The sequence below is a fragment of the Stegodyphus dumicola genome, chromosome 7 (assembly GCF_044657685.1).
Source record: "Stegodyphus dumicola isolate Sdum_Otavi_A_Nest chromosome 7, ASM4465768v1".
NCBI lineage: Eukaryota > Metazoa > Arthropoda > Arachnida > Araneae > Eresidae > Stegodyphus > Stegodyphus dumicola.
Genome location: NC_140774.1, coordinates 141,272,375 through 141,287,993, shown reverse-complemented (window position 1 = coordinate 141,287,993; position 15,619 = coordinate 141,272,375). Strand labels below are relative to the sequence as shown.

At 33.3% G+C, this 15,619-nt stretch overlaps 1 protein-coding gene across 1 annotated transcript in view; it reads right to left on the bottom strand.

Moving 5' to 3' along the window:
* Positions 1-9,184: 9,184 nt before the first annotated feature.
* The window catches only part of LOC118195034 (menorin-like), a 248,185-nt gene continuing 241,750 nt past the window's right edge, over positions 9,185-15,619 (bottom strand). The window contains exon 3 of the mRNA XM_085820871.1: positions 9,185-10,502. Within this exon, the coding sequence (XP_085676997.1) occupies positions 9,279-10,502 (1,224 nt within the window). The 3' untranslated portion in view covers positions 9,185-9,278. The remainder of the gene's footprint in view (positions 10,503-15,619) is intronic.

The window sequence follows — 15,619 nt, the reverse complement described above, 5'->3', positions numbered from 1 at the left end:
GAGAAAATATCTTATATACTTCCCCTAATAAAGGGCGACTAAGGATTAGGGAATCCAGTCTCCAAATCCTGGTGGTGAGGAATCATTATCCACCGCTTTTTAGTTAGGGCGCTACTGTAAAGTCATTAGGTTATTTTTTATGCGGAAGACGTGAAAAACGTGCAATGCCTTTGCCGGGACTCGAACCTGGACCTCTCGAATATGCGCTGAGTATGCTAACCGTTAACACCAAGAAGGTATGCAGAAAGGAGGGAGAAAATACCTTGTGAAACATACGTTTTAACCTTATGAATATTTTTCTCGAACACGTCTTTCTCTACTTAGATAAATAACCCTAGCGAGTTTTGTCTTAATCAATTAACGAACCATTCCTATCAAATGTCATAAAGTTTCTTACACCAAAGGATAACTTTCGAGTTGAGTACTATTGCAACGAAGCAAGAAAGCGACTCTTTTCATTTTACAGCACCTTCAAAATCAACATCTCTATGAAATCAGATTTAAAAAATGTGAAAAAGAACAGCTTCGGGTAGTTACAATTAAAATCAGTTTATCATCAACCATTTTACTTAATAACTTTCATTGCTCATTCTAGAAGCAAAAAACAAAGGTTTCAAACCAGCAAACGATTAAAAATAGTTCAGCAATCTAAAGGTTCAAGATAAAGGGAAAAAAATAACCACCTTCATTCGTTTCCTCAAATCAAGATAAAGAATTCTTTTGTTTTAACTAACTTTGAGCAATGATTATTCTAAATGTTGACAAGAAGATAAAAATGTAAAATTCTTCTTGCATTTCAGGTGTAACAAAAAATTTCGATAAACTTAAATGTTATTATTTTAAAAACCTTGAAGAAAATTCTGTTTTGAAGTAATATGGATGTGATAAGCGTCTAATTGCAAGTTGGAAATTTTTCAGTAAGCAAAGTTTGAGATCTTTAAATCTTAACAACCTGATTTCGCAGTCCTCAAGATCTGAGTCGAAATCCCCAATAAGCGTAATATATTTTGTATGTTTTTCTGAAAACAAGATATCCTTTCAAGCTCTGAATAGTTCGTGATTATTTAGTCTGAACTATCTGTAATGCGGCTAATGAAGCAAAAGCAGAGAAAATGTTGTTCACCTTTGTAAACAGAATCTTTTTCTTTTTTTATAAATATTTTCCACCAAAGTACGATAAAGACATTTGTGACAACTTTTCCAAAATCTTTCTTGTTTTAGTTACTTTATTTCCACAAAGTTTTCGAGGTTTTCGTTTTAATCTATCAAACCTTTCTTCATTGGTTGGAAATTTTGATCCAGTTGTCAATGTGTAAATCAACATATTTTGGCATACATATAGACAACATTCTTTGCAAGTATTTAATTTTTTATTGTTCATTATTGTTGAAATCTTTATGAAACGTTTTTTAATAAAGAGGAAAAGGCTTTAAAAACTACCAGAATGCATACTTATGAACAGTAATTTATTTTTTTTTTAAAAAACACATATGGTGTTTGAGAAAGATTCAAATCAGTTTTAATTCCAAACAGATTTTGTAATAGTACCTTGACATAGTAAAACATGCAGTTTGTATTTTTCAGTTAAATAACATTTTTCAAGAAATGCCGTCTTTCCTCGCGTAAATTTTCACCTAGCTTTTTAGTGTTAGGCTCTGATCCTGTATTGTACACCTTGCAAAAAAAAGGGGGGGAGACAATTCTATATCTCTCGTTCTACTAGACCGATTGTCGAAATTTAACTTGTGTTTTCCATATCTCGAACGCGCAACTTGGGATATACATTAGATTTATATATAGCATTGTTCTAACATAGGTATTTTTATATAAAAATCGAATTTTTTCTCAATTAATATACCATTTTTTTCCATATTTCGATTCTACGATTCAAATTATGCCAAAGCGTGAAGTTTTGTAAAAAATCGCACGAGTAGGTTTTAAAAAATTAGCTCTCAAAATTTTAGCTCCTCAATGTTAATTGAGTTTGGTATATATTTATTAATCTCTCTTTTTTTATTAAAGTTATTTGATTCTTCCTTTCACATTTCGAAATTTAGCTTCATTCTAAATACAATATGCCCATTTTTTATGATTTATTTTTAAAATTTGTATTTCTGAACAACTTTTATAATTTTTTCGAAAAAACTTTTGAACCTAAGCCAGATTTTTGTGACGTAGCACAGACTGGTTGCCTGGCAATTCCAGCTCTGCTTAACCCCCTTATGCCCTTTATACCCTTATACCCTTTATAGCTCTTGGCATAAAGTTCGAAGTTTTAAACTTTATGCCGACTTGGGACAAGCGCCGACCAGTCAGAGCGAATTCGCGAAACCTGAATGGGAAAACAGAGCGGGAAAGCTACAGACGCAATCCACATATACGCAAATTTAGCTTCTCTTAAGTGGGTACTGCTTAGACCCTGTGTCGTAGATGTATGAGAAAGACCCGCATTTTATTCCTTGTGACTCTGTGACATTTACGTCGCCGTCTCAACACAACCTTACAGACTAAAATTGTGTAATGGGTTTTGGTTCTATCGGCTGACGAAGCTACTGAAGATGATGGCTGCTTCTGAAGTAACTTCATCCTTTTATTGCTTTTACTTACACCGCCGAATGGCCGATGCTACTCTAGAAGGAGAAAGCTGTTCATCCCGAATCATCATTACAGAAACGATTCAGTTCAGTGAACAAATAGTTCCAATCTGATCTCACATAAGAGTGGTTTTGACCATCTCTAGTGTAGATAAAGGAAGAGACAAAATGTGCTACCATTATACTGGATGATTATATTTCTGTAATATTAATCTCAATGAGGAGCTTGTTCTTATCTCGTTTTAATTACTTCTTGTTCTCCTTTAATTGAAGTTTTTATTTATGCAAGCCTACTCTCGGTATTCATAGGCAAAAAGCACTCAAAATTAAAAAATTCCGATAATTTTATTCTTCCGAAATCTAATAAGAAACAGCTGTTATTACTAAGGCTGAACAAAAAGGGATAATCATCAGCTCAATTGAAGGAAGCTTAAATATATCCTTCCTAACTGTTTAAACGAAAAGAAGAGAACCGATGTAAGATTAACAGAATAAAATCACAAAGTATGCCTTGAACTATTTCTAGCTCTGCATGTGCTATCAAACCCAAAAAGACTCCCAAACCTGCATTTCCACGAAGAATGGATTTCATTTACTAAGATTCTCAGAAGAAGCAACATTTCTGAGAATTTGCTAAGAATACATCTCCTCCCTCCCCCGGGAATAAAAGTATGAATAACTTCCAAAGAAGTTGATATTATGGATAACAATACGCAAGTAAAATTAACCATGTAGATTCCAAAAATCAAAATATTTTCTATAATTAGCTCACGAAAGTAAAGTGAAGTAAATTACGAGACGTGCCAGTGATACTAAAGTAAAGCGAAGTAAATTACGAGACGTACCAGTGATACTGATGATTATACTGGCATGCTACGCAGTAGCACGGTTACCTTGAATTTCATTGCCAACTCAATATAAATTTGTCTTACGCTTACTATCCAATATAATATAACATTCAGGCGCAGAAAAGGAGCACTAGTCAAAACTGTACTATAGGACTACGGACCAAAACTGAAGAGAAGGTGATTCCTAAAGAAATTCACAATCTCATGATAAAAAAAAACAATGAAGTGGAATTTCTAATGTTCTTCTGATTTTCTTTAGTTGTAAGAAAAGTTGGTGGTGGTGGGCCAAGGAAAACAAAGGGTCTGATGACCGATACATCGAATCCAGATACTGGGGTAACCGGACGATAGGTGTGCCGGTTTGCTGTGGTCAGACTACTTCATAAAGGTGGCCTATTCTCCCGCTGTCTTGAACGCTGCATACGATTGACAGCAGCATATCAGTGGCACTGTTTACAGTGGCGTGGAGAGCAAAAAAACTGGACACCTCATCAATGGAGTTACATCCTCTTTACAGATGAGAGTCGCTTCCGTCTGACAAACGATTCTCGGCGCCAGGTGATAGGGATAAAGGTAGGGACATGCTTTCATACCACTAACATCAGGAAATGAGACCACTGGGATGGTCCCGGCGTGCTTGTTATAGAGCGACGTTTTATTAAATGGATGGACGAAGCTCCAAATTTTCGACAGAGGTGCACTTACCGAAGATCGTTACTGTGATGAAGTTATCCTACCCACGCACGTCTTTTTCGAGGTGTCATTGGTTCCAGCTTTGTTTTTATGGATAACAATGCACGACTACACAGGACTCATGATATTGAGAAGCTCCTGGTAAGTGAAGAAGATATCCACAGAACGGATTGGCCAGCGTGTTTTTAAATCCCAATTAACATGTGTTGGATACTTTAGGGAGACACTTGACACGGCACCACCTCACACTCTGGAGAACACCAGACAACCGAAACTGATACTCTTTGAAGAATGGGAACTCTTATCCAGGAACTGTTAGATAATATGGTGTTCAGTGTCAAAAGATAGTCTTTGCCAGACAGTTTTATGAGCGAAATGATTTAGTCAATAATGCCTTTTTCTATTCGTTCCATACTGTATGTTTCCTACTTATTTTTTTATTGCTATACTTTCCTCATCCTTTAAGTATTATATTGTCCTCTGTAGTATGAATTTAATGTATCCAAGTTACTTTTTCGAATTACAGCCAAAATCAGAAAAAATGCCTTAGTTTAGCACACTAATGTATTTTTTATGTCGTAGGCTTAAATTTCGATATTAAATTTTGACCTTCAGAAGTCCTATTATTTTGTTATTATTGGTTAGTTGGATGCCGGGTACTAGAGATTTTACTGTAATTAGAATACCTATTGCCTGTGCAAATATAAGGATATATATCTGTAAATTTTAATTTACTACCTGAGTTGGAGAATATGGAATGATGCAAATATATAGAAAAATGCAAATTTAACCGCCGAAAAAGAACTATAAAATCCGAAATAGAAGGGGGGAGAAATAGATGGTGAGAAATTCTAGTAGGCAAATAGAAAATAAAATTTGGTAGCAGACTGGCTAATTTTGCATAATTTTCGACATTCTGAAATTTTGAAACTTTTCTTCCGTGCTTTTAAAAATTACCATGTACCTTATCAACATAAATTTATCATTCTCTAAAATGAGCCAAATAAACCTATCGCACAAGAAATATAGATTAGTGTCATCATTAATCTGATCGTATTTGGAAATATCTTAAATCTTCCGACATGTCACGCTGAGAAAGACAACAATCTATAAATGCAATGCAAATGTACAATAAATTATCATTTCCTTGACGTTTTAATTAGAGATGAATTTAGTTTGAAAGAGCATTATCTTGGCATTGAAACCATATATTAAAGTAAATGTTCCATTTCGTATAATTCATTTTAGAGATAGGTAGTCTGTAAATCATTAATTATATGTCTCATTGTATATATCAATCATTAATTATGTGTCTTTTAAAGTATAGATAGCGATACCAAAAGGAGTAAAAGAAATGTCACATCAATTAGGTTAGAAGTAATTCGTTAATTGTGAATGCTTCTAATATTACATAAAATATGAAACATATTTTAATCAAGGTAGATAATTATGCGTGAAACAAATGATTCTGTATCATATACGTATACTTTAGTATTTATGTATTATGCATAGTATTATGAAACACCTCTTACTCCTTCGCATCATGTATAATATTTTCAGGTTCAGTGTTCCTTCTTACTTGCTTTGGGAACATTCAGGGACCTGACTCGGAACAGGGAGCTTACTAAAGCTATGTTCAATAAATGTGGGAAGTAGACAAGATACACAGGAAGAGTATACGAAACCCTTTATTTTTCACTCTTTACAATAATTTCCGTACTTCGGAATACAGAGACCAACTACTTGTGGTCTGAACGTAAGAATATAAAAATATTAACTAAACTCTAACTTAACTTTGGAATAATAAACAAGGGCCTACGTGGAAGATTGGCCATATATTAACAGGAAGCCGTATGTAGTACAGAGAACTGTTAACACTACAATACGTTTAAAATTATCAAGAGGATTAAACCTCTGGCCTGGAAGGCAACCAGCAACCGAGTAAAACTGCTAAGGCAAGCGGCCTGCTTCGACCAACTCCTTCCTCTCTCTCGCTTGGCAAAAAGCCACAACTTAAGTACTTGGCATTCGCCAGACAAATTTGCATAAATAAGTTAAAGCTTTTAATTCTGGCCGGAAGTAGAAAATAAGAAGTGATAGTAAAGATTTAAAATAAAATAAACGTTAGTAAAACTTAAGACCCTTACAATATTACGTATTATGTTCATGTACTAAAAGATAAGGCATACTATAGCAAGCATAACTCCTCTGAGTTTTACTTCACGTAAACATTAAGAATTCTTGTACTAAAATATCTTCTCATGTATCATATTTTGAGGACTAAAATTCATATCATTTTTTTCATTAACAAGCGTTCTTCTGAGGCTTCATTATGTATATAGAAATATCCCTCTATTAGTAAGTTGAATGAATAACATTTAATTGAAGCATGTTTGTATTATGCAATGTACTATGTAACACCTTCTACTCCTTCGCATCATGTATCATAATAAGTTTAATGAATGTGTCACTCTATTATTTACTGACACTTGCAACATCCTTAGAAGTCAGGCTTTATTGACAATTAACACGCAGATTTAACTTATTGATTATTGTATTGTTATTTAATGTTAATGCACCTGGTCTTTAACCTTTTGGCACCTTGTAGTAAGTGTCAAAAATTTTCTTGTATTCTATACTAAATATGGTACTCCCGTACCCACCTTAAGAAAATTCTAATGTATCATGTACTATAAGATAACGCGTACAGTAGCAGACATAATTCCTCTGAGTCAAACTTCATGTATCTTGTTTTCAATATCTTTCTCATGTTTCATGTTCTGAGGACTAAACGTTCCCTTCTTGGCTTCAATTAACAAGCGTCATTATGATGTATCATTATGTATTTCGAAATATCTTTGTGTTAGCCTGTAGTATGAAATACAGTTACTTTATGCATTTATGTATTATGTATGTAAATTTCAATATATCTTGTACTTAATATCTTTCTAATGTATCAAGTGTAAGGACTAAATTTCATATCTTGGTTTCAATTAACAAGCGTCATTCTGAGGCTTCTTTTGGTATGTTGAAATATCTTTATGTATATATGCAGAAGGCTCGATGGACTCTAATTACAATGTTCATAATCATCAAGTTGTTTTAACTCAATGATTAAGGTACTGTGTACTATGATTACGCATCTAAGCTCTAACCTCTCTGTTCTATATTTCAAGTATCAAAGTTATGTATTTTGAGCTACTTAATGTACCAATTGTCATTGCAATGTATCATGAATTGAATGCACTCTATCATATGTATCATGTGTAACATATTCTTCCCATGCACGACACACATTCATGCTTCATGTAGAATTTAACATTTATCTGCATCTAAAATCTTGTGAGACAGTAACAGAGCAACTGGGGTGTAACAGAGCAACTGTCAGCTAACACTAACACTGTCAATCATCACTATAACACTAATCAGTGTTAGTTGGCAGAGACATTCTCCCAAAATCATAAATTATGCGCTTATATACATTAATTAATTCGTATCCCAGTGGAAGTGCACGAACGTAGAAGTGATGACATAGGCAAAAGGGTAAGATAACGAGGATAAAATTAACGTAAAAAATCTACACGCTGGCATTTTACTCATCTTTAAAATACTTTTTGATTTTTTCCAATATCTTCCTTGAGTCCTGGTTTTGATTAATTGAATGTTCTTATTTTATAATTTATATATTCTACTTTTCTTCGATTATTTTTTCTAAATGCTTAGGAAGAAAAGAACTGTTTAGTCAAATAAATCAATACTTCAAATTGTTCCAGTGTCTTTTATGTAAATTTTTATTTTAATTAACTCACTTTTACCTTATGTTCAAATCTATCCTATATTACTACTGTTTCGTTTGCTTCCACCATAATATGTGCAGACCTAAATGGTTCTAAATACAGTATGTTAAAACAGAAGATTTGGGATCAGTCGTAATCTTAAAATAGACTGCTTTGAGTTGAAACCGATGCGAGCGAAACCTTCTCGCTGTTGATATTGTCGCGTAGATGAGGGGAATCTTAATACATAATTAATACACGTTACAAGTATTAATCATTACATTTAACATGTTAGGAAAGAATTTAATTTGTGGTTGTAACTAATTTGAACCTGCATATTTTCTGTAATTACCACGAGAAACGGAAGGAAATTTGCATTGACTGATTTTAGTTTATTGTTCAAGATGAAGGCTCTAATACATTTTAGTTTTTTAATATAAAATTACTGTTATGTTTATTTTAGTATTCTGAATTTATAGTAAAAGCCTAAGCGAAAATTCGACTCGTAGGCTTAAATGTTAGATTAGGTTAGTTTATGGAATTTGTAGTTTAATCTTATACTTGTTGTTCAACAGTATTTGCACGAAAAGACCTTTTTCTTTTATCTATTTCTGTCTTCCTACTGTGAAGAGAAATAAATAATAAGTAGAACTACTATTTTATTTTAACATTTAAAAAAAATTATTTTGTATCTTTCATGCTCCTCTCAATTTCACATTCAACAGAGTTTGTATTGATAAGGCGAATTTTGTTATCTGTTAACGTATTTTTTATTGGATAGAATACCAAATACGGTTTTCAAAAGTACACTGGATTCATCCTCTGAATCTCCGAATACATCCGTCAACCACTTTACGATTTTCAGATCCTTTTCAAAACTGCATCCAAGATGTCCCAACAGAATAGCTTTGTTGTTGACTCACAGGTTACGTAATTTTGCTTTAGATCCTCTATGAAAGTGAGATTACCAAGTCAAAATCATTCGCTTTGATCATTTTATATTTCTACCCTACAAAATGTATCTTACTTTTCAATTTAATGCTTTTACATAAATATTTTGATAACTTCAAACGTAACTATCTAGTGGTTTTAAGATGCTCAGAATTATCTTATTGGACTTTTTCAGCGACTTAAAAATTACCTCCGTTTGGATGAAGTTATCATGAAAACAATTGAGTAGCAAAAGAATTTGATGCATGATTTAAATAAGTATCTGTAACTATACCTTCATTTGATACAAAGTAAATCTAACAAAATGAAATAATACACTATAAAAGAAAATAAGAAAATATATTTTTTACAATTAAGAACTTTTTTCATTATACATCTTTCACTGCTATCACAGTCACTTAGATGTTATAAAAGTATCATCGGCGTAAAAAAATATAAGACAATACACATGATAAAAGGAAGGAGATAAATAGCGTAGAGGAAAGATTAATATAAGATGATGAAACAGTCGAAAGATCCTCTTTTTTACCAGTTATTTCCAAGTCATATATAGCAACATATCCTTCTCCAGTGGATACGAAACCAAACATAAAAGGACCTTGTGGCAGAACCAACCTCTTTCTCGAAGATACTTCAGAAACTCCAGCATCAGCAAGTTCTTTAAAAGATACACCATCATGAAGAATATCACAAGGAATGCTCCATGCATCAAAAGAACGGCTTTTAGTGGTATCAAGATTAAACAGTTTACAAGCTGAACCCTCACCAGAAAACTCGTAAGCGAATTTATGAACTTCAGATGCGTTGAATGCCGACCACAAGACATCAGTATCGCTTTGAGTTAAGTCCAGCCTCTCCTGTTCTGAACTAGAAGTTTCTTTAGAAAACAAATTCACGTCTACCAAAACGATGGCAAGACTATGGGTGCTTTCTGCAGCCGTAATTACTTGATCTTTGTCTTTAAAAAACACTACTCTGCCTTTCACTTTTAGATTATTATCATTATTTAGAAAGATTAAATTCTTTAGTAGAACTGCAGTTGTAAGCGATCTTCCGAAAACGATGGCATTGTTGATCATGTAAGTAAAAGATGAGCATAAATCGCTTTGTCCATGGGTAAGTGTAATCCACTGATGATCATTTGGTGAATTTGTTTCATCCAATGGTACAATATTGTCTTTTTTCTCACGAAACATTTCTCCGACGGAGTTTGGAACATCGTAATAAACGGCACCTTTAGGGAAAGATGACCGAATCCTAACGAGATCCTGAAATTCCAAAGCATCGAATTTTGAATTCCAAACAGTCAAAGTACTTCCAGGTATGACACCTAAAAGCCATTGTAATTGTTCTATGGATCTTGAGGCGAAAATTCCTCTAACAGGAAATGTTATAGATGGATACCGGCTATCAAAAGCACACCGAATAGTGTCTGCCATTTTTCTCACATGTATCCACTCATAATGCCATGTGTCAGGAGGAAACGTCGAGAACCAGTAAGTAGTCCATCCCAAGGATAATACAGCATTAGGAAAGTATTGATGGCAAAGCGATAGAAATACATCTGGAGGCAATGGTGGAGTAGTAGAATTGATTGGTCCACTCAGAATGTCTGCATTTAGCCACACAGAGAAATTCAGCTAAAAATAAAAATAAAGAATACATTATATATAAATTCTTATATTCTTAGATTATAATGTATTTGAAATAAACAGTCATTATTAATGCAATAGATCACACACCAAAGAAGCCATTTCCGGGCATGCTGATACTAAAATTAGTTTTCGGAAATCATCTGCATGGGAAACACTTGGGCATCCTCGGATTTGCTCCTCATTTTCCTGCGACATATGTAACATTTTGCAGTACTGTTACTTTAAAATAGGCACTTCAAGGCCGTTTCCATTTCTCGCCCACGTTAGCGATCATAACTCGTGTCGTCATCACCGCATATCTATTTTCTCCATTTGAAACTGTAGTTCAAGTCATTCTTATTTCCTGTGCTTTTCACCAGATGAAACATGCTAAACGGAAATAAAGTAAGGGAAAAAATTAAGCCAGTCAAGCTATTTTTCGCAGCTATTTTTTATTGTTACGAGTCAAATTTGGGGGCGGAAAATAACCTTGAAGTTTTTATTTTAAAGTAACAGATTGTAGATACCGCTATTTCCTATTAATAATAGCTTAGTTAAGAATGAATACTAAGGCATACGATCTCAATGACGATACATTACATTTTCAAACCAATATATGTTACTTACAAAATAACATTAAAATCATAGTAAGCAAACGGTGATTAAAAAAGGCAAGAGAATATGTTTATAGAATCCTTATTATTATCTAATTGAATCCTTTCTATGCATTTAATTGCTACTGAGTATACAAAATAATAATGATAAAAAAGCTGAATGTTAATCATGAATATGTATGTAATGAGTATAATAGAAAAATATATGAAAATAATTAAACTGATATCTAAATAATGCATCTCAAAATTTCCTGCATGAGTTTACGCAGATGTTCTAAAATTAAACGAAATATAACGTAAAGTCCATTATACTTAAACCTCTGAGAATTAATTCCCCTCTGAATTGAATATGAATATCATTCTGATAAAAATAAATAAATAAACAAATAAAAATATATATGAATAAACAAGTTGGAATTCGGAAATTTCAAATTCCAGTCAAACACATGGAAGACTAACCATTAAAATTTAAAACGTAATTAAATTTTAAACACAACAAACTGTATTATTAAAATTTGAAACAATTAAACAAGCACACACAAAAAAATTTAAAAGCATATGACTTGTAACAAACTGCATATTTTCAATTTTTTAAACAGAATAGAATTGAAAAAATTAACTTTCCTTTACATTAAATATGCAAATTGTTGAACAACCTCAAGGCTTGAACATTGGAAAGCACAGCTTTCAAGAAGTAATTGCCAGCGGTTACATGAAAAAGCATCGCAAAAGAAAACGTAACTGAAAAAACAACGCAAGGGAAAAACACAGTCGTGAAAAACATCGTAGAAGAAAAGAAAGCAATGAGAAAATATCGCAGTTTTATAACATCGTGACAGAAAATAAAACGATGCAATAACTTTACAGATCTTAAACATAGTCTTACCAACTTGCGATAAAAAATTGAACACCTACAAATAATCGCATGATGATAACATGGCACATATGTGTTTTCTGAACATAAAAAATTTAAGCAAATTTTCGCGCAGTGATTTGTGAGCACAAGAAGAAAGACAAGTAATATTCCCTCCCCGCCCAATATTCCATATTTTTGTATTAACTATTAAATTTTTACTGAGAAAGCAAGAAGGAAACAAAAGCTTTCAAAATCTGGAAATTAGTAAAAACCAATGATACGTATAATCAGTTTACAGGATTCTGAACTTTCATATTGCTAACTATGAAATTGCTAACTATGAAATTGCTAACTATGAAACATTTCATATTGCTAACTATGAAAAGTAATAATTTAATTAGCCTTTTGATTAAAAGCGTATTAATAGATTTTCGTGAAAAATTCTCTCAACCGGTTATACTTAGCATTACTTTTTACTAAATTTCCAGATTTTGAATGCTGAAATTTCCTTCTTGCTTTTTTGGTAAACATTTTTCAGCTATTATAAAATGTCAAATTGTAGACAGATGAATAAATTTTGAAAGGCAGAAATATTACTTTTTCTTATTTAACTCTCATAAGTCACTGCTTAAAAATTCAATTAAAACTTGCACAGTTTGAAAACGCACGCCTGCGACGAGTTGTAGGCGCTTTATTATTTACCACATAATTTTGTGCCATGATGTTTTTGCACCCCTTTATTTCCTACCATCATATTTTAGAAATGGCGGTACTTTTTCTCATTTCTCCCCCTGAGACGTTTTGTATGACAGTGATTTTTCTGGCGTTATTTCCTCTGCTATGTTTTCGGCAAACACCTTGCTGGTTAAAGATTTGTTCTCAATATTTCTAGCATTTTTCGTAAAAAATCGAAAATAATAGTGTGATTTAATTTAATATAAAATGAACAAATTCTACCATGCAATGACAGTCTAAAAAACTTCCCAAAACCTTTACTAAATTCTCTTTTCTCGGCCAAATACCTGCAATTGGGATGGTTTTCAGTAGGAAAGGTTTCAGAGAAATCACTTGCCTATTTTTCTTTTTCTCGAATTTTTCCAAAACTAAACGAAACTCATAGTCGACTGTTTTCCACAGTTTTCTGTCAAAAAACCATTTCACAACGCGAAAAAAGTTTAACATGCAAGATGAAGCAGCCTTTGCAAATCTTTTTAAACTTTAGTACAGGGCTAACATAAATGATTCATTCCTTTTCAAAAGGCTATATTTTCAAAAGTATTACACGTACACACATAAAAAATATATGAAAAGAACACCAAGTTTCCCGGATACGTGGAACGTTGTTTCATCGCGGAATATCAACTTGGTGGCGAAATCCAATCCTTCCTGCATGTTGACGCAAAAATCTAGTCGACGGGCGTAATCCTCCGGCTTTAATTATTGCAGGAACTCAAGGTGCGGTTTGAAATGCAACCGTTGACGCAAAATCTTCCACACGGTGTTTTGCAGTATTTCGAACATCTGGTCAATTGACAAGATGAACATCTGGACAACAATAATATAGCCTTTTCAAAACGAATGAATCATTTATGTTAGGCCCTGTATTAAAAAGGTTTTGTCTCTAATAATAGTAGCTAATCAGATTCAGAATATCTCTAACTTCTGAAGTGTATGGAATCGAACAAAAAAAAAAGCGTTTTTTTCCCCTCCCCCAGTTTTACCTCTTTCATGACTTCAAGTAAGAAATGCTGCAATTACAGAAGCTACTCTTTGCTGTAAGATCTGTAGGATTCCCTACTGTGTACTTCTAAGTTACAGATGAATGTGAAGAATCTTAAGAACTAGTAAGCGAATAATCGCTTGAGGTTGTGAGGTAGAAAACAACAGGTGAGAAGGGTGAAATAACGCTTTATTATTCCAATTAAAGTTTAACAAAAACTCCGTCTTGGAGTTGTACAATAAAGCAGACACACGGGCTTAAACTTAGGAAACTAAGAATTAAACTTAACTAATCTTAACTAATCTTAACTTAGATATAGCCGAAACTATCAAAATTCTAACAGAGTTGGCCCCTTAACGCTAATTGACTACGAAGCTATCAAGGGCCTAAAGTATGGCCGAACATAATAATCACGAGAGAGTAGCATAAAAAGGAGGTAGCGTGCTAGCCAGAATATCTGATATCGCTCTCACTAAGACAGTAGAACTTCGCGGTTAAATACGGCTCTTCCTCATTAGCATTCAGACATGATTCTAAAACTACGTTCTGGCCGGAGGTGGTAAGTTGAAAGTAAGAAGCGATAGGAAAGGAAGTTTAACTCAAAATTTAACTGTTAATAAAATTAATATAATCCTTACATATCGATTAAAATAAAAACAAAGTACAGATCATACTAATCTGAATCTTTTTAATAATACTTGCGAGAACTGTGACAGAAACTCTGCTCTTAAAAACTACACTAAGATGATTTCCCTCTAACTTCATAAACGACGAAATGCTTTACACGTTGCAAAAATTATAGCCAACAGTTATCCCCTTTGATAGCTTATGGTATTAATTACCAATAACCGGAAATTTAATGTGATAATAACATGCAAACTATAATGATATTCGCTTGGTTTTCTCCAAATATTCTAGATTTAATTCAACAACCTGATTTCATAAAATATTTTTACCACCAAACTAGATTCTGCAGTGCTGAGATAAAGGCCAATATCCTCAATAAAGAACGAAAAATATCTTCCTGTGTCCTCCTTAGAAAATATTATATCTGCAGCAATCTCATCAGCAAAACCTGACATGGTTAATAGCCGTTTCTTTCACGCTGAACAACTTTCTAACTATCTAAAGACTGGCAAATGTTATTCTTCGTTCAGCGGAAATTGCAAGGTTTTTTTTTTTGGGGGGGGGGGAAACGAAAATGGAAAAGAAATTTCCAAATTAAAGCTACCACATGTTCGCCTGTGACAGAATATAAACTAAAAGAACTGGGAACATGGAACAGGTACTGCGTTAGGACATGGAGTCCCATCGATTATTCGATTAGGGAACGTACTCTCGGCACGTTCGCCGGAAGACATTACATGGACACGATGTTCCATCGACATCATCTCCTCCTAGTGCCAGATATTAAACGGAAGAAAGACACTATCTTGTCTTTCTGAACTGAGTGACAGATATTATAGACTAGGAGGAAGTGAGGCGACTTCTGCTGCTTAATGGAACAATAACATGCCAGCAGGAGTTCCCGCCAAACATACTCACTATTTTGTCCAAACACGATATAAGAAAAGGTAATGCAAATTTGAATCGAAGATAGTTGAGTTATTTTGTTTCATCATTATTAGATTTTTTGCGTTTTATATTAGCTCAATGATCATTAAGAACTTTTAATTTTTCTCTCAGGACTAATCAACATAGATACTTCTCAGAAGTTGTTAAATATCTTAATTCATAGATTCATTTATTCGTTAAATTTCCTAAGGGCAGACTACCATAAGATAATTGCGAATGGTCTTAATTCAGCTAGTTGAAATTTTTGTTCTATGTTCAGCTATTAGAATTTTTGTTTCCTCTCAAATCCAGAAGCGTGAAAAATCAGTTATTTCCCTAGCCAGTATCCAGACCATGGATCTTGAGACTGCTACCGAAT